Source organism: Schistocerca nitens, chromosome 8 (genome assembly GCF_023898315.1).
Source record: "Schistocerca nitens isolate TAMUIC-IGC-003100 chromosome 8, iqSchNite1.1, whole genome shotgun sequence".
Classification (NCBI taxonomy): Eukaryota; Metazoa; Arthropoda; class Insecta; order Orthoptera; family Acrididae; genus Schistocerca; species Schistocerca nitens.
The window spans coordinates 438,621,366-438,642,007 of NC_064621.1; the positions used below are offsets into that span (position 1 = coordinate 438,621,366).

The 20,642-nt window shown below is 41.6% G+C and overlaps 1 protein-coding gene across 2 annotated transcripts in view; it reads left to right on the top strand.

The window, feature by feature from the left end:
* Positions 1-16,816, top strand: part of LOC126198753 (uncharacterized) — a 33,177-nt gene extending 16,361 nt beyond the window's left edge. The window contains exons 2-3 of one of the 2 annotated variants that reach the window (XM_049935309.1): positions 7,954-8,125; positions 15,575-16,816. In XM_049935309.1, the coding sequence (XP_049791266.1) occupies positions 15,588-16,700 (1,113 nt within the window). In that variant the 5' untranslated portion in view covers positions 7,954-8,125; positions 15,575-15,587 and the 3' untranslated portion in view covers positions 16,701-16,816. The remainder of the gene's footprint in view (positions 1-7,953; positions 8,126-15,574) is intronic. The other variant, XM_049935308.1, reaches the window with a different exon arrangement.
* Positions 16,817-20,642: the final 3,826 nt, after the last annotated feature.

Here is a 20,642-nt window from a genome sequence, read left to right on the forward strand (position 1 = left end):
CCTCGTCCTTAAGCCGCCGGGCGGATTCGATCCGGGGCCGGCCCGCCTACCCGAGTCCAGGAAGCAGCGCGTTAGCGCGCTCGCCTAACCTGGCGGGTCGGCGTAGGGTACAGTGTGATTCATAAATCGAAATCACTCGATTCCAGTCTTCCACTCTCCAGTGAGGTCATTCTTTTCATGACCTCAGTCATCGTTGAGGATTACCTACATAAATGCGTGGCTTACGAGGAGCTTGTCCACCACTGTACCACATTCTCTTTAACTCCCTATGGGCAGTCAATCTGCTAGCTGTACTGTTGGTAGCGATTCCTTCCGCTGATGTCAAGCGATTTGCACACACGACCTCGGCAATATTCGACAGTCCCCGCCCGTCAGGACATGAGGTTTAGCGGTGGGCGTCCTTTCGCGTTTAGATTTTACAGTCACATCACCAATAGTCGACTTGGGCAGCTTTATAAGAGTTGAAATATCCATGATGGATGTGTTACTCGGGTAACATCCAATGACTGGTCCACGTTCGAGCCACTGAGTTCTGCTGACCGACAAATTCTGATGTTACTGCTTCTCTCCTGACAATACAATACTCCCCGCCTGCATTACATACTGTTTTCCGGATGCTTTTGATCAGACAGTGTGTAAGTAGGCTGTTTATGTTTTCTTATTGGTAACGCCACGTAGCGCTCTGTATGAAAATCACTGGCTGTGCTGTGTGCAGTCAGTGGCTGGTTGGCATTGTTGTAATACTCGCCATTGTAGTGTTGGGCAGCTGGATGTTAACAGCGCGTAGCGTTGCGCAGTTGGAGGTGAGCCGCCAGCAGTGGTGGATGTGTGGAGTGAGATGGCGGAGTTTTGAGAGCGGATGATCTGGACAGAGACAGTAAATTTGTAAGGCTGGATATCATGAACTGATATATACATATATATTATGACTTTTGATTACTATTAAGGTAAATACATTGTTTGTTCTCTATCAAAATCTTTCATTTGCTAACTATGCCTATCAGTAGTTAGTGCCTTCAGTAGTTTGAATCTTTTATTTAGCTGGCAGTAGTGGCGCTCGCTGTATTGCAGTAGCTTGAGTAACGAAGATTTTTGTGAGGTAAGTGATTTGTGAAACGTATAGGTTAATGTTAGTCAGGGCCATTCTCTTGTAGGGATTATTGAAAGTCAGATTGCGTTGCGCTAAAAATATTGTGTGTCAGTTTACTGTTGATCAGAGTAAGTAAAGAGAGTAATGTCTGAGTACGTTCAGTTTTGCTCAGCTGTTTGAAAAGCAAATAATGTAAGAGGTTTACCAGCACAGCAATTCACTAATTTTTCTAAGGGGACGTTTCATATGTCGACCCTTAGCCGAGGATACCTCACTGGAATCTTCTGATTTTTGCTTGCAATTTTTGTAATTAGTGTAGGTATTGTTTATTGCTAGCGCGTAATTATAGAGAGAATTTCCTTTGTAGTTGTAGTTTTTCATTGTTGTACAGTAAAACAGTTGTGGCATGCATGTAGATTTGCAGCAAGTATTTCGCAGCTGCGCTTGCAATTAACGAGATATTATTTTCAGTGCTATGTTAATGTGTTCTCTTATTTTTGCTCTTCAAATTGTGCTTTTCTGTGTTATCGTGTGAAATATTGTGACAATAATGGCGTGTGATAAACGTAATACTAGGCTCCAAAGTAAACTGAGAAATGACAGTGAAGACGAAAGCAGTGTGTTAGCGCCACCGAGTAATGAATTAACTAATATTCAAAGTAGTAATTTGGTAATTGTGCATAGGGAAATGGAGCGGGCTGCAAGTAATGGTGTAGACAGTGAAACAATTAGTGAACAGGGAGCATTATCGATCGATCGGTCGCCAACAGCTCGCCTCAGGATTCCGAAATGACAGGACACAATCTTGCAAATACTGTAGATTCAGGTTTTGCGTCCTCACCGTTTTCTCAAATAAGTCAAGACACATTTTCTGCTTTTCAAAATGCGAATATTGCCGGTTCAAATGAACTGCCGAATAGCATTGAGGAACATGTTTCAGACACCAGTGCACTGTTATTACTGTTAATGCAACAAATGGGACAAAGGCTACAAAAGTTAGACACAACGCTTGAACAAAATGAGAAACAAATGGGACAAAATCTTCAAAAGTTAGACACAATGGAACAAAATCTTAAAAAGTTAGACACGATGGAACAAAATCGGAGACTAACACAGCAAAAGCTTCAAAAGTTAGACACGATGGAATAAAATCAGAGACAAACACAGCAAAAGCTTCAAAAGTTAGACACAATGGAAGAAAATCTTCAAAAGTTAGACACCACACTTGAACAAACACGTGAAGGTTTAACTGCTGAGTTACTTAAAATCGAATCGAAATGTCAAAAAGTCTGTAATGACGTAAAAACACAAATTTGTGAGCATTTCCAACCTATTTTTTCGCGTCATAAAAATGCATTACAGAATCACGAAGCAGCCATAAAAGAAAACTGCAAACTATTGTTCATGAAAATCACGACACCTTGCAAGCTAAAATTGACTCAGTTGCATCTACCGATTCGGTTACGCAACTTGCAAAAACTCAGGAAAACTTAAAGGACACAGTAGATACGATTTCAACACAAATGGACACTCTGAAACTTGGTTCAGAAAAACACACACAGGAAATAATTTCACTATGGGATAAAGTAGCCGAACTTTCTGATCAGTTCACTAAGTTATCTACAAAGGTAGATGATGATCTGAATGACACAAGACCTGTAGCCTTCACTGACACTGAAGAGTATGAACAAATTAGAAAATTCAAACAAAATCAAAATCAAATCAATACACAGTACAAAATAGAAATCCGGGAAGTACAAGATCAGTTGGCACAAGTAATACAAGAATTACATATTTCAGAGGACACTCGCGCTCCAGTACGGGAAGAGGGACATAGAAATACGGAACAACCACAAAATAATAACACAGGACACTTCGGAAATTATGAAAGAAATTGTCAAGGCGCATTGAATTTTGAGATGAAACCGCCGAAACGAAGTAACAATGAGCGATGTGCGAATCGCCGACGCGATGATTTTGACAATAACCTGTTCATCACTACAAGTAAATTCAAAACATTTAAGAATTCTGACAATGACATTCATCCACAAGCATGGCTTCAGCAATTCTCTCATTGTTTTCCTCCCAACTGGTCATTGAGCACAGGTTAGAATTTATGTGTGGCTACTTGGAGAATGAACCAGCTGTGAGAATGCGATCGGTCATTCACGATTGTCACAGTGAAGGAGAATTTTATCATGTCTTCCTCTCAGCATATCGGTCTCAAGCTACACAAGACCGAGTAAAACATAGCATCATAATGATGAAACATTTCGAACAATCTGAATTTTCCAGTCTTGTGAAATATTTTGAAGACAGGTTGCATAAGAATCAGTATCTTTCAAACCCATACAGCCCCTCAGAACTCATCCGCATTTGCTTAATCAAATTACCTGAACATTTACGACATATTATTTTAGCAGGATGTTGCAAAGACGACATTGAAGCTTTTCAGGGACTGTTACAGGAACTGGAAATTGACCCTGACAATCGCGAAACGCGAAAACAGGAACACAACAATTACAGGTCACATCCGTCGCAATTCCGCGATGAAAGAAATAATAACTGGACACGAAAAGGCTATTCTTACAACGCAAATCGTGAACAAAACAGACACCACCCATATGACAACCACTGGCAGAGTAACAGTTACAGAGAAAGATCGCATTTCCGTAGTAATGAATATAACAGAGACAATCATAGAAACAGACAATATGGCAACCAGAACTATTATTATCGTGGGAGACAGAATAATTTCAGACGCAACGGTCCACCGTGCAGTGATAATGTAGGGAGAAATTCTCCACCACTTAACCGACAAGAAAGAAACTACAGGAACTACCGACATGACAGACGATATAATCATAACGACAGGTATGAATTTCATCAGAACTGGCGGGATTTAAACAGGGCAGGGCCCTCTCGACAAGGTGAATTTGTAGAAGTTAGGTCTCCAAATCCCAATAACGGCGCGCGTCAACAAAGAGACAATCACTCGCACCGCAGGCAGCCACGTGCGCTGGCTGGCTCAGAGAAAAATAACATAGACGCTAACCTTGAGAAAAACTCCAGTATTCTTTACCGACGTATACCACATGATAATTGCATTGAAGTTGAAACTCTGTGTACTAGGAAGAGAAAAGGCTTACACCACATTACACATGTAAAACCGTTTATTGAAAGATAATCCGCTTTTTAATTTAGTCTTTGCCATAAAATTTTTCACTTCACGCTACTAGTACAATTTGTCACACTGACAAACTATTAACATGCAACTATGTTTTAAAGTTAACTATCCAGTCAAGAACCTAGGGAACTTAGGCAAGTAATTACGAATGCATTGTTATAATGAACAGACGACACAGTGTTGTTATTTGTACATTCTTCCTTGTTAGTTGCATGATTACGTAACGAATATATGGCTTACATACTTAGAACATATACTGTTAATGAGATTTTAATGCAACATTTTGGTTTACTTGAAAAGACATTGTTTATTTGAAGTACTTTCTGTGAGATTAAAGGTGACTTAGTATTTGGTTTCTTTGACAGCTACACGATTTTATCACGACGCTACTAATGAGTGACAATTTACAATGTTGCTTTTGTGGTGTTTCTGTTTTATATCTGTACAGTTTTCTGAATTCTTCTTGAAAGGAAAACATGTTTTAGTAGTAACTTTTGTGGTATAGCTACAATGAGACAGCCTTTTCCGTAGCACAACAATACATTACAGTATAGTACTTTCTTGATCACGGTACTGTACGTAATAACTACGATATCTATAGCATTTAACTTTTGTTTATTACGAGGTGAGTACATTGACTTCAGCAAAACTTTGTTTACAGAGGACGATAACTACGACACTTCCACAGAATTATCTTATGGCAAGACGCACATTTAGCGTTAAAGGACACGTATTTGATTGATTAATTTTGTACTTAAAACATTAAATTTTTTAAAGATTTTTGAATTACTAAGAAAGTTTTCCGTGATACATTTTATTCCATTTCTGTAATCTGTAACACCTGAGGGTATAATTACATTAATCCTCAGGGGGGTACACGCTTACTTTGTGTACCATGTGTTTGGCAAGCACAAGGAGCCCTAGCTAATATGGTATTTGCTTATAAAACTTTACACATCGGTACCATGTTTCTCTAACACAGAATTACACAGCTATCTGATTATTTAACTCAGAGAGACAAACATTTATTTTACTACATCAGTGACAGATGTTTACGTAATTACACTGTTGGATAACTTCACACTTATGAAGTTGTATTTGTCTGTACTTTGTGAACTGTTCATATTTTTTCGGAACCATTGTGATACTATGAGAGCTTTGAATGTCGTATTTGGTATGGGATCATGATTTTTAAAGTACGTTTGAGGTAGATGACACTTTTGAAATGAGCAGAGAATTTTTTTTAGGTTTTAAAATATTCAGAAAGCTACGACGATTTTGAGATGTGATTGATCTGTTATGATGTTATTATTACGACGATGATGTGTATTATGCTGTTGAGGTATGTTTATGATCAATGAGATGTTTCTATATGAGGAATCCGATTATGCTATGTATTTATTATGATGAAATATTGAAGACGTGTTGATGAATATGTATATGTGTAATAAGGTAAGGAATAAGGAGTAGTGGTTAGGGACTGTGACTTGTGAAAAAGGATGATGGAAACCAAGAATCGTACTTTGAAGAGTTATGAAATGTGTGTAAATGCGTGAATGTATCACAATGCCAACGAAAATTTTTTGGACACTATTATATTTAAAGGATTTTGTTTCTACACATTTGTAACGCAAATTCTCGACCTGTGAAATGTTTATATGAGACTGTCACTGTAGTGCAAACTGGTGTCGTAAATATTTCGGTAAGAAAGTTAAGTGCCCACCTTCACGTAATGCGTCGTGGGCACCCAGCTGCGTGACACTTGCCTGGAAAAAAGCCGTTAGTGTATGCCTTTCAGAGGCACAGGTGGAGAAAAAGGAGGCCATTATCCTCGCTATTGACATTTCTTTGTAGAAAGCATCGCCAATACGACACGCTCAAACTTGAAAACATATGATTACACTGTGGAGCTCGTAATTTATGATATTTACTAAAATACCTAATGAAATGATGAGAAACATTTCACATCTATTGTCTTGCTAGTTGAAAGATTGCTTACTGCATTATGAAATGCCATATGGCTAGTGAATGACATTTCACACCTTGCTTTGCCTATTTTCTTTAATATCTAGTTTCTAGCTGCACTGCAGCATTGGTTAAAATAAAATTTTATAGATGTACTAATATAGATATTTTCTGTCTACAGATCCATTAAATAATAATTTTGTGATATACTTCCAAAAAAATGAGGGAGCACAAAAAGACATTTCCCTTCACAGGAATTGCATACATAATTTTCTTTTCAAGTACTTGGGGGTCCGGCCCCGGTAGCTGTGTGGTCAGCGTGACGGCATGTCAATCCTAAGGTCCCAGGTTCGATTCCCGGCTGGGTCGGAGATTTTCTCCGCTCAGGGACTGGGTGTTGTGTTGTCCTAATCATCATCATTGCATCCCCATCGACGCGCAGGTCGCCTACGTGGCGTCAACTCGAAAGACCTGCACCAGGCGAACGGTCTACCCGATGGGAGGCCCTAGCCACACGACATTTCATTTCATTTTTCAAGTACTTGGTAATTTATTTCATAAAATAAGTTTTTGTGGTGCACCACTTTAATGACATAGATATTAAGATGTGAATAGACATTTCCCTTTTCTGCATTGTTTTCTTTAATGTAATATTTTTTCTGCTTGAGCTTTGTCATGTTTAGGTATAAGTTATAGCATTTACTGCTGCTGTTTTCCAGGCATAGTGTTACTAAATTTGACTTTGTATTACTCTATTAAGCCAGTTTTACAACTGATTTATTTCTCTTGTTTGCTGTACAGTGCCTTACATTAGTTGTAATATTGCAATTGCTTTGCTAATTTAGATTTACTGCTGCTTGCTTTGCCAATTTGCATTTTTCTTGTCATTGCTGTTTGTGTTAATTTGTTATGTGCTGCTGCATTGCCTCATCCCTTGGTATATATATCTGAGCTCAGTAGATTTAAGTTAGGTTAAGAGGGGGTAGACTATATAAGAAACTAACTATGATGAAACTTTGTGAGTGCACAAGTGGTGGTTTATGGACTTGCTATATTCTCCGCAAGACTCTTCAATAGTGATTGTGCACCTGCTGGCCGTCTCTACAAGGACTACAGTGGGTCTGCATCTTTGATGGCCCACCAATACCATTATTTCTACAAGGAATGCACTGGATCTGCACCTCTGGTGGCCCACCAATACCGTAATGTCTACCAGGACTACAGTGGGTCTGCTCTGTGATGACCTACTTACCAATATTCTTCAAAACTTCGACTATGTTGTGGGTTTGCTCTGTTGTGGCCCATTACCTGTCTGCATGTCAAGAGTCAGCACTGTCTTTCCGTTGGAAGGACAACACTATTTCTTCAAGACTGCATGGAAATCCACTACTTCCGTGTGCATTTTCTTTTACTGCTCAGACTTTGAGAAAAAAAAAACACTGCAATTTTACTATGATGGGTGATCAGGACTGTCTTTATCGACTTTGAGAAAATTTTAGCTTTTGACCAACATTGTATCAATAAGTGTATGCATTTGATTTCTTCGTTATTGTAATTGTGAAAAAATTTTAACAAATATGTATTGGCCAGTGCCCAAAACAATTTGTAAAAATTTTTGTGGGGAGCATGGGGGTTATGTAAGTAGGCTGTTTATGTTTTCTTATTGGTAACGCCACGTAGCGCTCTGTATGAAAATCACTGGCTGTGCTAGGAGTCGTCGCGTGGACGCCGAGCGGAGAGGACCTCGCAGCGCAGCCGCCGACCGCCAGCAGCCGTAGCTCGCCCTCTACCCCCTCCAGCCGGCCGCGCGCCAGCCGGCCTCTACCAGCGCTCCGCAGCCAGTCGCGCGGCAGCGCCCGGGGAGTACGCATCGGCCGATCACGGTACAGCCGCCTAGCGGCAACCGGCCGAGTGCCGAAGGGTTGAGCTCGCTCCCCTTCGACACAAAACCGCGCAACCAGTCGCGGACTGCCGCGAAAGAGCTTCGACTCGCAGCTCCCGGTAGCCTCCGGTTACCCAACGTGATTCTCACGTTCTTTTAGGGACTATGAGGCAGTACCAGGGCTCCTTCACGGGACCAAGCCCGCGTGCTGCAGGCCATTCTTCTTCCGCACCTCCTTTAGGTGCAGCGCTTGCACGAACAGCGCATGTTAGCGAAACTTAGGGACCACCCACTTCAATAGGGAACAAGAGACACTTCTCTCGCCTATCGAGAAAAGCAAAGTTGTCGTTTCCCCCCTGCTGCTTTGGTGTAACAAGGATTTGCATATTCACAAAACGACGGTAAAAATTTACGAGACCTAGAAAACTACGGACTTGTCTTTTTGTGGATGGAACTGGAATGGCTCTGATTGCTTCTAACTTTTCAGGATCCGGCTGAATGCCTTCAGAAGAAATAATATGTCTCAAAAACCTCACCTTTGACCTACCGAATTCAGACTTTTCCAAGTTAACTGTAATTCCAGATTCTGCAAAAATACGTAACAAACTGTTGAGGATGCGATTATGTTGTTCCCATGAAGCTTCTGCTATTAGAATATCGTCCACATATAAGGTGATGTGACGTTTTAAGAACTCAGGTAATATGGAATTTAGCCCGCGAATGAATGCTGCTGAAGAAATGTTCAAACCAAAAGGAAGTTTCCGAAACTGATAACAAACGCCGAAACAAAGGAAAGCTGTGTATTTTCTACATTCTGGATGAAGTTCGATCTGATAAAAGCTGGATCTGAGATCAATGGAAGACAACACGTTTACACCATTAAAATTTTGAAGAAGTTCTTCCAACGTTTGCGGCCTGTCTGTTTCAGGAATAATGATAGTATTGATTTGTCTCGAATCTAAGACAAGCCTGATTGATCCATTTTTCTTCTCAGCAACATGTAATGGATTGTTGTATGAGCTTACTGCAGGCTCAATAATGCCCTCGTCAAGCATAGATTGTATTTCTGTTCTAACACGGTCCCTATAATGCGCCGGAATTACGTATGGTCTAACACAAAATTTAGTATGCTCACGAACACGAAATTGGTATTGACATCCCTTGATTGTTCCTGTTTTGTGAGTAAAAACTGTGGAATGTGCTTGTAAAATCTCAAAAAGGTCTTGCCTATCATTGTCATTACAATTCTCAATTGTTTGAATTTTATTCTGAATTAACTCATTAGTATCAAATGCGCCGTCGATATCACCCCTGTCAGTACTTGCAGAGTGATTGTTAGTGTCAAGTTCCGTCGAAAATTCCGAACTGTTTTCTAACAGGAGGTAAAGCCGATTAATTTCTTCGTCATGGTTTGAGAGCCAATCTTCAAATTTCAAAGCTACTGACTTACCTTCTTTTTCTAAACTTATTTCAGCATCGTGAAAGCTTAAGATTGCTTTGTATTCATTCAAAAAGTCTACTCCCAGTATAATTTCCGTCGACAATAATGGAACAATAAGAAAGTTCATAGAGAAACTGTGGCTTTGACAAAAGAATTCTAAGTTGGTTTGTTGGCGTACATCTACACTTTTTCCAAAGATTGCACCTTGTAAATTAATCTTACGTAACGGAAGTGTGGGGCAATCGTTCGATTTGTTGCATTTGCTAAAGGCTGTTTCACTAATTACTGAAATGGGACTGCCAGAGTCAAGTACTGCCGTAAATTTTACGTCATTTACTGTAATGTGAATCACAGGATATGCAATGTTCTTATGTTTTACGTCGTGTTCCTGGAGTAAGATGTCCCTAATGTCTTCCATTTTTACGTAATTACTAGCTACGGCAGCTGCGTCGTTAGTGTCATAAGTACGTTTTGTGGCGGCCAGCGGTGTGAGTCATTGCCTATTGTCTCTTTGTTGGCGCGCGTCGTTATTGGGATTTGGAGACCTAACTTCTACAAATTCACCGTGACGAGAGGGCCCTGCCCTGTTTAAATTCCGCCAGTTCTGATGCAATTCAGGTCTGTCGTTACGATCACATCGTCTGTCGTCATGTCGGTAGTTCCTGTAGTTTCTTTCTTGTCGGTTAAGAGGTGGAGAATTTCTCCCTGAATCGTAACTGCGCGCTGGACCGTTGTGTCTAAAGTTATTCTGTCTCCCTTGATAATAATTATTTTGGTTCCCAAATTGTCTGTTTCTCTGATTGTCTCTGTGATAGTCATTACCGCGGAGAGGTGATCTTTCCCTGTAGTTATTACTATTCTGCCAACGGTTGTCATACGGGTGGTGTCTGTTTTGGTCACGATTTGTGTTGTGAGAATAGCCTTGTCGTGTCCTGTTATTACTTCTTTCATCGCGGAATTGCGACGGATGTGACCTGTAATTGTTGTGTTCCTGGTTTCGCGTTCTGCGATTGTCAGTGTCAATTTCTAATTCTTGTAAGAGTCCCTGAAATGCTTCAATGTCGTCTTTGCAACGTCCTGCCAAAATAATATGTCGTAAATGTTCAGGCAGTTTGATTAAGCAAATGCGGATGAGTTCTGAGGGGCTGTATGGGTTTGAAAGATACTGATTCTTATGCAACATGTCTTCAAAATATTTCATAAGACTGGAAAATTCAGATTGTTCGAAACGTTTCATCATTATGATGCTATGTTTCACTCGGTCTTGTGTGGCTTGAGACCAATATGCTGAGAGGAAGGCATGGTAAAACTCTCCTTCACTGTGGCAATCGTGAATGACCGACCGCATTCTTACAGCTGGTTCATTCTCTAAGTAGCCGCACATAAATTCTAATCTGTGCTCTAATGACCAGTTGGGAGGAAAACAATGAGAGAATTGATGAAGCCACGCTTGTGGATGAATGTCGTTGGCAGAATTCTTAAATGTTTTGAATTTACGTGTAGTGATGAACAGCTTATAGTAAAAATCATCGTGTCGGCGAGTAGCATATCAGTCATTGTTAGGTCGTGTCGGCGGTTCCATCTCAAAATTCGGTGCACATTGCCAATTTCTTTCATAACTTCCGAAATGCCCTGTGTTATTATGTTGCGGGTTTTCCGTATTTCTATGTCCCTCTTCCGGTGTTGGAGCGCGAGTGTCCTCTGAAATACGTAATTCTTGTATTACCTGTGTCAGCTGATCTTGTACTTCGCGGATTTCTCTTTTGTACTGTGTATTGATTTGATTTTGATTTTGTTTGAATTTTCTAATTTGTTCGTACTCTTCAGTGTCAGTGAAGGCTACAGGTGTTGTGTCATTCAGATCATCATGTACCTTTATAGATAAGTTAGTGACCTGATCCGAAAGTTCGGCTACTTTCTCTGATAATGTACTAATTTCCTCCATGTGTCTTTCTACTGTGTCTTTTAAGTTTTCCTGGGTTTTTGCAAGTTGCGTAACCGAATCGGTAGATGCAACTGAGTCAAATTTAGCTTGCAAGGTCTCATGATTTTCATGAACAGTAGTTTGCAGTTCTTTTATGGCTGCTTCGTGATTCTGTAGTGCATTTTCATGCCGCGAAAAAATAGGTTGGAAATGCTCACAAATTTGTGTTTTTACGTCATTGCAGACTTTTTGACATTTCGATTCAATGTAATGTAACTCATTAGTTAAATCTTCACGTGTTTGTTCAAGCGTGGTGTGAAGATTTTGTTCCATTGCATCTAACTGTTGCTGTGTTTGTCTCTGATGTTGTTCCATTGTGTCTAACTGTTGCTGTGTTTGACTCTGATTTTGTTTCATTTGCTGCATTAATTGCAATAATAATGTGTTAGTGTCTGGAATCTGTTTCTCTACGCTTTTCGGCAGTGCATTTGCACCGGCAACATTCACATTTTGACAAGCAGAAAATGTGTCTTGACTTATTTGAGAAAACGGTGAGGATCCAAAACCTGAATCTACAGTATTTGCGAGATCGTGTCGTGGCATTTCGGATTCCTGAGCCGAGCTATTGCCGACCGATCGATCGATAATGCTTCCCTCTTCACTAATTGTTTCACTGTCCACGCCATTGTTTGCAACCCGCTCCATTTCCCTATGCGCAATTACCAAATTACTACTTTTAACGTTAGTTAATTCATTACTCTGCGGCGCTAACATACTGCTTTTGTCTTCGCTGTCATTTCTCAATTTACTTTGGAGCCTAGTGTTACGTTTTTCACACGCCATTATTGTCACAGTGTTTCACACGACAACACAGAAAAACACAATTTGAAGAGCAAAAATAAGAGAACACATTAACATAACACTGAAAATAATATCTAGTTAATTGCAGCTGCGAAATACTTGGTGCAAATCTACATGCGTGCCACACCTGTTTTACTTTACAACAATGAAAGACTGCAACTACAAAGGAGATTCTCTCTACAATTACGCGCTAGCAATAAACAAAATCTACACTAATTACACAAACTACAAGAAAAAAAATCAGAAGATTCCAGTGAGGTATCCTCGGCTAAGAGTCGACATATGAAACGTGCCCTTTTAACTATTTATACATACGACTGTGATTAAACTGACGCACAATATTTTTTAGCGCAACGTAATCTGACTTTCAAAATTCCCTACAAAAGAATGGCCCTGACTAACATTAAACTATACCTTTCACAAATCACTAAATCACTTACCTCACAATAATCTTCATTACTCCCACTACTGCAATACAGCAAGCGCCACTACTGCCAGCTAAATAAAAGATTCAAACTATGGAAGGCACTAACTACTGATAGGGATAGTTAGCAAATGAAAGATATTAATAGAGAACAAACAATGTATTTACCTTGATATCATCATATATATAGCAGTTCACGACAAATTACAAAACTCCGCCATCTCTCTCCCCACATCCACCACTGCTGGCGGCTCACCTCCAACTGCGCAACGCTACGCGCTGTTCACAGCCAGCTGCCTAACGCTACAATGGCGAGTATTACAACAATGCAAAGCAGCCACAGACTGCACACAGCACAGCCAGTGATTTTCATACAGAGGTGGCGTTACCAATAAAAAAACCTAAACAGCCTACTTACACATTATGTTGTTTGAAATTGCTTTCTGCGCAGCATTTGCGGTTCCTTCTGTTTACGTGTCATACTTACCTGTAAACGTTGTACAACATATTCTCGACATACTGTCGGTTGCAAGAGCGACAAATAGACTTCAGAAATCAGCAGCTCGTGTTCTAGCGTTGCTGGCTCTGGATCAAGGGGCTCCGGGTTCGATTCCCGACCGAGTCAGGGATTTTCTCCGTTCGGGATTTGGGTGTTGGTGTTGTTGCATCATTTCATCATCATTCGTGAAAGCGGCGAGTCTGGACTATGTAAAGATTGGGAATTTGTACGGACGCTGACAACCGGGCAGTTGAGCACCTCACAAACCAAATGTTAACATCATCATACAGATTGGAAAAAATAAGCGGTCTAAGGGGCTGCAGTCATGGACTGTGCGGCTGGTCCCGGCGGAGGTTTGAGTCCTCCCTCGGGCATGTGTGTGTGTGTGTGTGTGTGTGTGTGTGTGTTTGTCCTTAGGATAATTTAGGTTAAGTAGTGTGTAAGCTTAGGCACTGATGACCTTAGCAGTTAAGCCCCATAAGATTTCACACACATTTGAACATTTTGAACAAATAATACATGTTTCACTACATAGCCGCAGTTTTTCTTTACTTTCTGGCTACCGATTTCAGTGCACATTACGATCCTCAAGCCATCCTATGATTATAAAATTCCAGCAGGCCTACGTAGTTCGACAATACAAGACAAAATAAAAAAAACTATTCTTTATGACTGCAAGGTATTTAATAATAATAACAACAACAACAATAATAATAATACTGGTAATTTTGAAAATGGCATGAAACATGAAATCAAGAAATTGAATAATATAATAGTCCCAACTGTAATAAAACATTAAAAGCAAAATAGCAAATATATTTAGTCAGTTTTACATTCACCGTTTGCATACGGTTTACATCACTATAAAACATCGATCTGACTATGAATCTCTAAATCATGCAAGTGTTGTTATAATAACAGCTTTAAACAGGATGAACATTAATAAAAACCGACAAACTGCACGGACGGATTTCTGACTGGAAATTGAGGAGAAAACGTCCTATGAACCTGTTGTGTCCGCAATACGTCGTTGCCACGGTAGATGGCGCTGACGAATGGAAGCTCCTCTGACCACGTGCCGTGTGCTGTTTGACTGTTGCAGGCTGTGTGTTTGACACAGCGTACGGTAAGCAGCAGAATGGTCCAGTGTTCATGTCGGGAACAAGATGAGATGGTGTTTGTTTACGGCCAAACGGATGGAAACGGTCGATATGCAGCACGGCTATACTAAAGCAAGTACCCTCACAGAAACCGACACATCACACAACATTTCAAGCCCTTTTTGGGTGTTTGTGTGATCATGGGTCAATTCAGACAAACGAATGTGCTGGGAGGCGGCGGAATGTGCGTACATCTAATTTGGAGGACCGTACTGCCTTTCGGCCGTTTCCAGCTGCTTGGACGTACAAACACCATCTCAGCTTGGCTCAAATGGCTCTGAGCACTATGGGACTTAACTTCTGTGGTCATCAGTCCCCCAGAACCTAGAACTACTTTAAGGACATCACACACACATCCATGCCCGATGCAGGTTTCGAACCTGCGACCGTAGCGGTCACGTGGTTCCAGATGGAAGCGCCTAGAACCGCACGGCCACACCGGCCGGCCGACACAGGTTCACAAGAGCTTTTTTCCTGGATTTTCAGTCAGGAACCCGTCCCTGCAGTTTGTCTGTATTGTTAATGTTCACTCTGTTTATTAAAAACACAATATTACTTTTATTGAAAGGAAATCGAGCATCCAGAGGCAATAGTGGGGATGTGTGGCTACATATTACTCCGAAAGCGTCAGCTAGCGGTATTTGGCGGCATTTCCTGTTTCATGTTTGCCCAAGCAATGTGTGTGTGGGTGCTGGGACCCTTAGCGGTGCTGCTTCGCGTCTTCTCTGCGCCGTTCTTTTAATATTTGACACACCTACTTGGGAAGCAAGCATGACGACTGCGTGCCAGGGATAAGGGGCTACCTACAAGTTTAATCTTACATTTTATACCATACGTTTACTGTCGTAGAGAAAAACATTTTAGACATTTTGTAATTTTCTGTCGCGGTTTTGTTCGAACTATACACTGAATTTTTTTGATCATAGCGTGGCCTGAGAATGGTACTGTGTACCGAAACCGATAGCCAGCAGGCCAAATTAAAAATTTGCAACTGTAAACAGAAATAAATTTTATAATATTTTACAAATTTGCAATTGTAATCAGAAATAAATATTATTTATAATACTTTACAAATTTCGTATAATTTGCATTCTTCGTTCGTAATGATTCCCGTTGCTCAAACAGGACATATATGTTGTAGGTGAGGAGGTGGCATGCCGCCCACGAATTTCAGTGAAGCGCTGAACCTACCAGGGGCCTACCTGATGACAACCGGCGTTTGCCGGCTCGTCTCGGCCGTGGATCCACCACCATACTTGCTCCAGTACCACAAATCGTCCACCGTGAATCATGTGCTGCGCACAGTATTTGGGGTGCTCTTCATGCTACTGGGGCTCGGCAAGCACGGCGGAACAGATGGAATGATGCTCTGGGAGTCCACGTACGCGGTGATAATTTTGGTGGCCTATCTGTTGGAGAAAGACGTCTGGAGCGGAGGTCCTGCACAGGTGGCAGCACGCTGGGCGATTTTTGTGGTGATGTTAATGTTGCTTGGACTCTGGATGCCCGTTGGGACAGATGGCACGCTGCTATTGGAGGCCACAGACGTGCCGATAATTTTGGTGGCCTATCTGACGGCAACGGGCGTCTTCCAGCTGGTCGGCGACGCAGATCCCACGCAGGCTGAAGCACGCCGGGAGATTCTTGTGGTGTTGCTCATACTCTTTGGACTCCTTGTGCGCTCTGGAACAGGTGACATTCTGCAGTGGGAATCCGCGGTTGTAGTAGGCCTGATGATAGCCTACCAAACCGCAAAAGGCGTCTTCCTGCTGGCCAGGGACAAACAGCACAAGGTAGCCTATGCCTTCCGTGCACTTTTAGGATTACTTCTCCTTCTTCTTGTGTTCTCTGTGCTTGTCGAAATGAGGGACACGTTGCTACTGGAGTTTCCTGTGGAGATGAGCCTGATGGCAGGCACACTGACATCCATAAGCATCTTCCAGTTGGCGTGGACTACTGGGGCTCCACTGAAACAGGTTAGCCTCTCGTTCTTCGGGCTGCTGCTCATGCTCCTTGCACTCGGTGTGCACCTCGGAACGGATGCCATGTTTCCATGCGAGATTTCTATGATGGTGAACCTGATTGGTGCCAACCTGACAGCAATCGGTATCTTCCTGCAGGTTTGGGACAGAGATCCCACAATGATGCACGCTTGCCGTGCACTCTTTGGAGTGTTACTCACAGTCATTAGGTTTTTCCCAACCAAGGGCAAAGTGAGGGACATGGAGTATTTTGACATGTTAGGCATTCGTGGTGATCGTTTTTAGAATGCCAACTTAAAATGTTTGGACACTCACTTCTTACCCTAACTCATCTGATTCAAAGTCAAACTTTTCTGTGATGGACATCTGGTTTAAAAGTGAAAATAAACATGGTAATTCAATTTTCACTCATTACTCATTTATTTGTCTGCTTCATTTTGATGCCGAAGTGATAGTATAATGTAAGTGGTAGTGCTTCTACAATCCTGCAGATTTTGCCTATGTTACTTGTGAGACACAGAGAATGACATTCAAAATGGAAGGTGGAAACTGGAGTCGGACAGTACAAAACTTTTTGTTTAATAGAGTATAAAACAATACAGATGCATTGAAGCCTCTGACGAGGACAAGCTTAAAAATTCACAGCCGGCACAGAAGTGACTTTCATGTACAGGATCTCTCTTGAGAGTCTTCAGGTAAGTATTCTCTGGGGTTCCAGCAGATACTTGCAATTTCGTTTTTGCTTTGTGTAGCCAGAGTTAGCCCAAGCAAATAGTGCTCATCAAGTCTTTCATGCGACCCCGAGGTTGCCGGAAAACATTGGCTTGGTTCCCGTTACAAACAAAATTATTTTTCGCGGAGGTACAATCTCTCTATGCTACTAAATGAAGGTGAAACTTCTTAATAAAAATTTTACTTAAACTGCTGAATGCTTACTCAACGTTCGTAAGCTGCTGAGTGAAACTTATTGTACTGAGACTACTTTTTCTTTACTTATTCTTATCATTTCAACACTGACCCAAAATATTCTAGTGCAACGCAATCTGACAACTCAAAAAATGATAACCTGACTTCAAATAATTAATACAAAATAAGCGCCCTGAAACAGAAGAAATCCTAACGATAACCCATACATATCATAAGTCACTTACCGTACAGAAAATCTTCATTACACGAACTACAGCTATACATCAACCAGAAATACAGCCAGCTAAATAAAAGTTCTAACTACTGTAGGCTCTAACTACTAATGGGCGTGTGGTTAGCAAAGGAAAGATTTTGTTGCAGAGCAAACAATGTATTTAGCAGATTTTACCTTAATCATGTGACAACCAGTTCAAAAATAATTATATAATCATCAGTAACAAATCTCCATGATGGATACACATTCAGACAGTCCGCTCGATCTAATAATGCAACCTCCAACACTGCTAATTATTAACTTCTAACCTCCATCACTGCTGACTACTCACTCCCAACTTCCATCACTGCTGGCTGTTCACCTCCAAGAGCGAGTCCAACCAGCCACAAAGTCTCTTACAGAGTGTGAACAGCGTTGTCAGAGTTGTTACTGCAGATCGCTACATAGCGCTGCCAACATACAAACACATAAACAGGCTACTTGCAAAGGCAGTTCGTTTATTGCCAAACGCTTTCGCTTCTTTTATTTGTGAAGCATCTTCAGTGGCCTGTGACACAAGTTCCTTTTTATACGTATAGTAACTGTATTATGTGGCCGCCCGGTTGGCCGTGCGGTGTAACGCACGGCTTTCCGGGCGGGAAGGAGCGCCTGGTACCCGACACCAATCGGCCCAGCGGATTTGTGTCGAGGTCCGGTGAACCGGCCAGTCTGTGGATGGTTTTTAGGCGGTTTTCCATCTGCCTCGGCGAATGCGGGCTGGTTCCCCTAATTCCGCCTCAGTTACACTATGCCGGCGGTTGCTGCGCAAACAAGTTCTCCACGTACGCGTACACCACCATTACTCTACCACGCAAACATAGGGGTTACACTCGTCTGGTGTGAGACGTTCCCTGGGGGTTCCACAGGGGACCGAACCGCACAATAACCCTGGGTTCGATGTGGGGCGGCGGAGGGGCGAAGTGGACTGCGGAAGTCGTCGTGGGGTTGTGGACCACTGCGGCTGCGGCGGGGATGGAGCCTCTCCGTCGTTTCTAGGTCCCCGGTTAACATACAATACAATACAATACAACTGTATTATGTGGTAGTTACCGTGTGTTATTGTGTTACATTTTGTCATGCTTTTCAGTTGTTTTTGAGGTTAAAACCGACTTTTGTAGCACAAATTTCGGGATGTGAAATTATCGTTCGATGATGCTTGCTTATCGAACTATAATTCCACATCCCGAAATTTGTGCTATAAAAGTTGATTCTAACCTAAAAAACAATGTAAAAACATGACACAATTTAACATAATAATATACTGTAACTACAGGTGTGTTTTTGTGGTCTTCAGTCCAGAGACTGGTTTGATGCAGCTCTCCATGCTACTCTATCCTGTGGAAGCTTCTTCATCTCCAAGTAACTACTGCACCATACATCCTTCTGAATCTGCTTAGTGTATTCATCTTCGGTTCTCCTTTATTATGTTTATAAAAAGAAACATGTATTACAGGCCACTGAAGGTGCTTCACAAATAAAAGCTGCGCGGAGTGGCCGCGCGGTTTCAGGCGCCATGTCACGGATTGCGTGACCCCTCCTGCCGGAGGTTCGAGTCCTCCCTCGGGCATGTGTGTGTGTGTGTGCTGTCATTAGCGTAAGTTAATTTAAGTTAGTTTAAGTAGTGTGTAAGTCTAGGGACCGATGACCTCAGCGGTTTGGTCCCTTAGGAATTCACACACATTTGAACATTTTTGAAAACAAATAAAAGAAGGGAAACGCGTATGACAATAAACAAACTATCTTCAATTAGTTTCGTAGACGGAAAATACCTCCACGAATTTTGAAGCAACTAAGAAACGACGGAAAACACCAAAAAAGCGGAAATTGTTTTTAAAGCGGAATTTCACGTGCCCATTCAATAGAACGGCTCCACGTTAGTCCGGGCGCTGATAGCCGCGCAGGTGAGCGCCCCACACACCAATTATCATCATCATCCAGATTAGTCTAGTGCGATATTTGTTTTATCGATATTAACGAGGGCAGTAAAACTCTAAGAATAACCAGTGAGGGAGCAGCGACAGCATTGTCTGACCCGCGCTGGATGCAGCGCTATTGAGTCGTTACTTGATTGCTGTTTATACTTCGTGTTTTAAAAGGAATATCTGGCTAAACTAATCTGAAAGCGCTCTGTCGATGGACACGTGAAATTCTGGTTTCTGTTGACACTGGGGGTCGCATGAAAGACGTGACGAGCAGTAATTATTTTGTCTGACTCCAGCTACGCAATGGAAAAAAGAAATTGCAGATTTCTGCCCAAATACCAGAGAAAATGCGCCTGACGAGTCTTAGGAAAGACACACGGTATATCGAATTTGTTTCATGTAAGTCTGAAGATTTCGTTGTCATGGTCATTGAATGTAATAAATATATTCTAGGTTGTTAAGGCCACGTTACTTTCCTTTTCATACTTTTCTTCAGTACTGCACGTTTCAACCACTCTGGTGGGATCATCTCCAGGTGTCCCCAGTTGGCTGAACACTGTTGAAAACCAGTGTCACCTTCAGCTACAAAAAGATATTTTCCCTTGTTTGTTATTGGGTAAAGTTCTTCAGCATACAATTGGTGGGGTATAGGTAGCGATAGCAGGTGATGAAAGACGGGAGGGTGGGAGGAGAGAAATTAACTAAAATGTTATTATTGTGCCGCCGACGTGACTCCCTGATAGTTGTTTCTATTCCTCATGCACTGCGGTTTCGTATTTACAAAACTTTCCTCATCTCGATTCAGCGGAGAACTTCCTCATTTCTTACTCGCTCTGTCCGTCATTTCAACATCCTTCTATAGCACCACATCTCAAACGTGTCGATCCTCTTCTTTTCTTGTTTCCAGCAGTCCATGATTCATCTCTATACAATTCTGTGCTCCAAACAAAGATTTCTAGAAATTTCTTCCTCAAATCAAGTCCACGTTTGATGCTAGATGGTTTCTTTTGTGTAGGAATGCTTTCTTCATCATAAAAGAAGGCTTCTTTTGGGTAGGAATGATCTCTTCATCTGGATTAGTGTGCTTTTTACATATCACTTGTTTCATCAATCGTCTGTTATTTT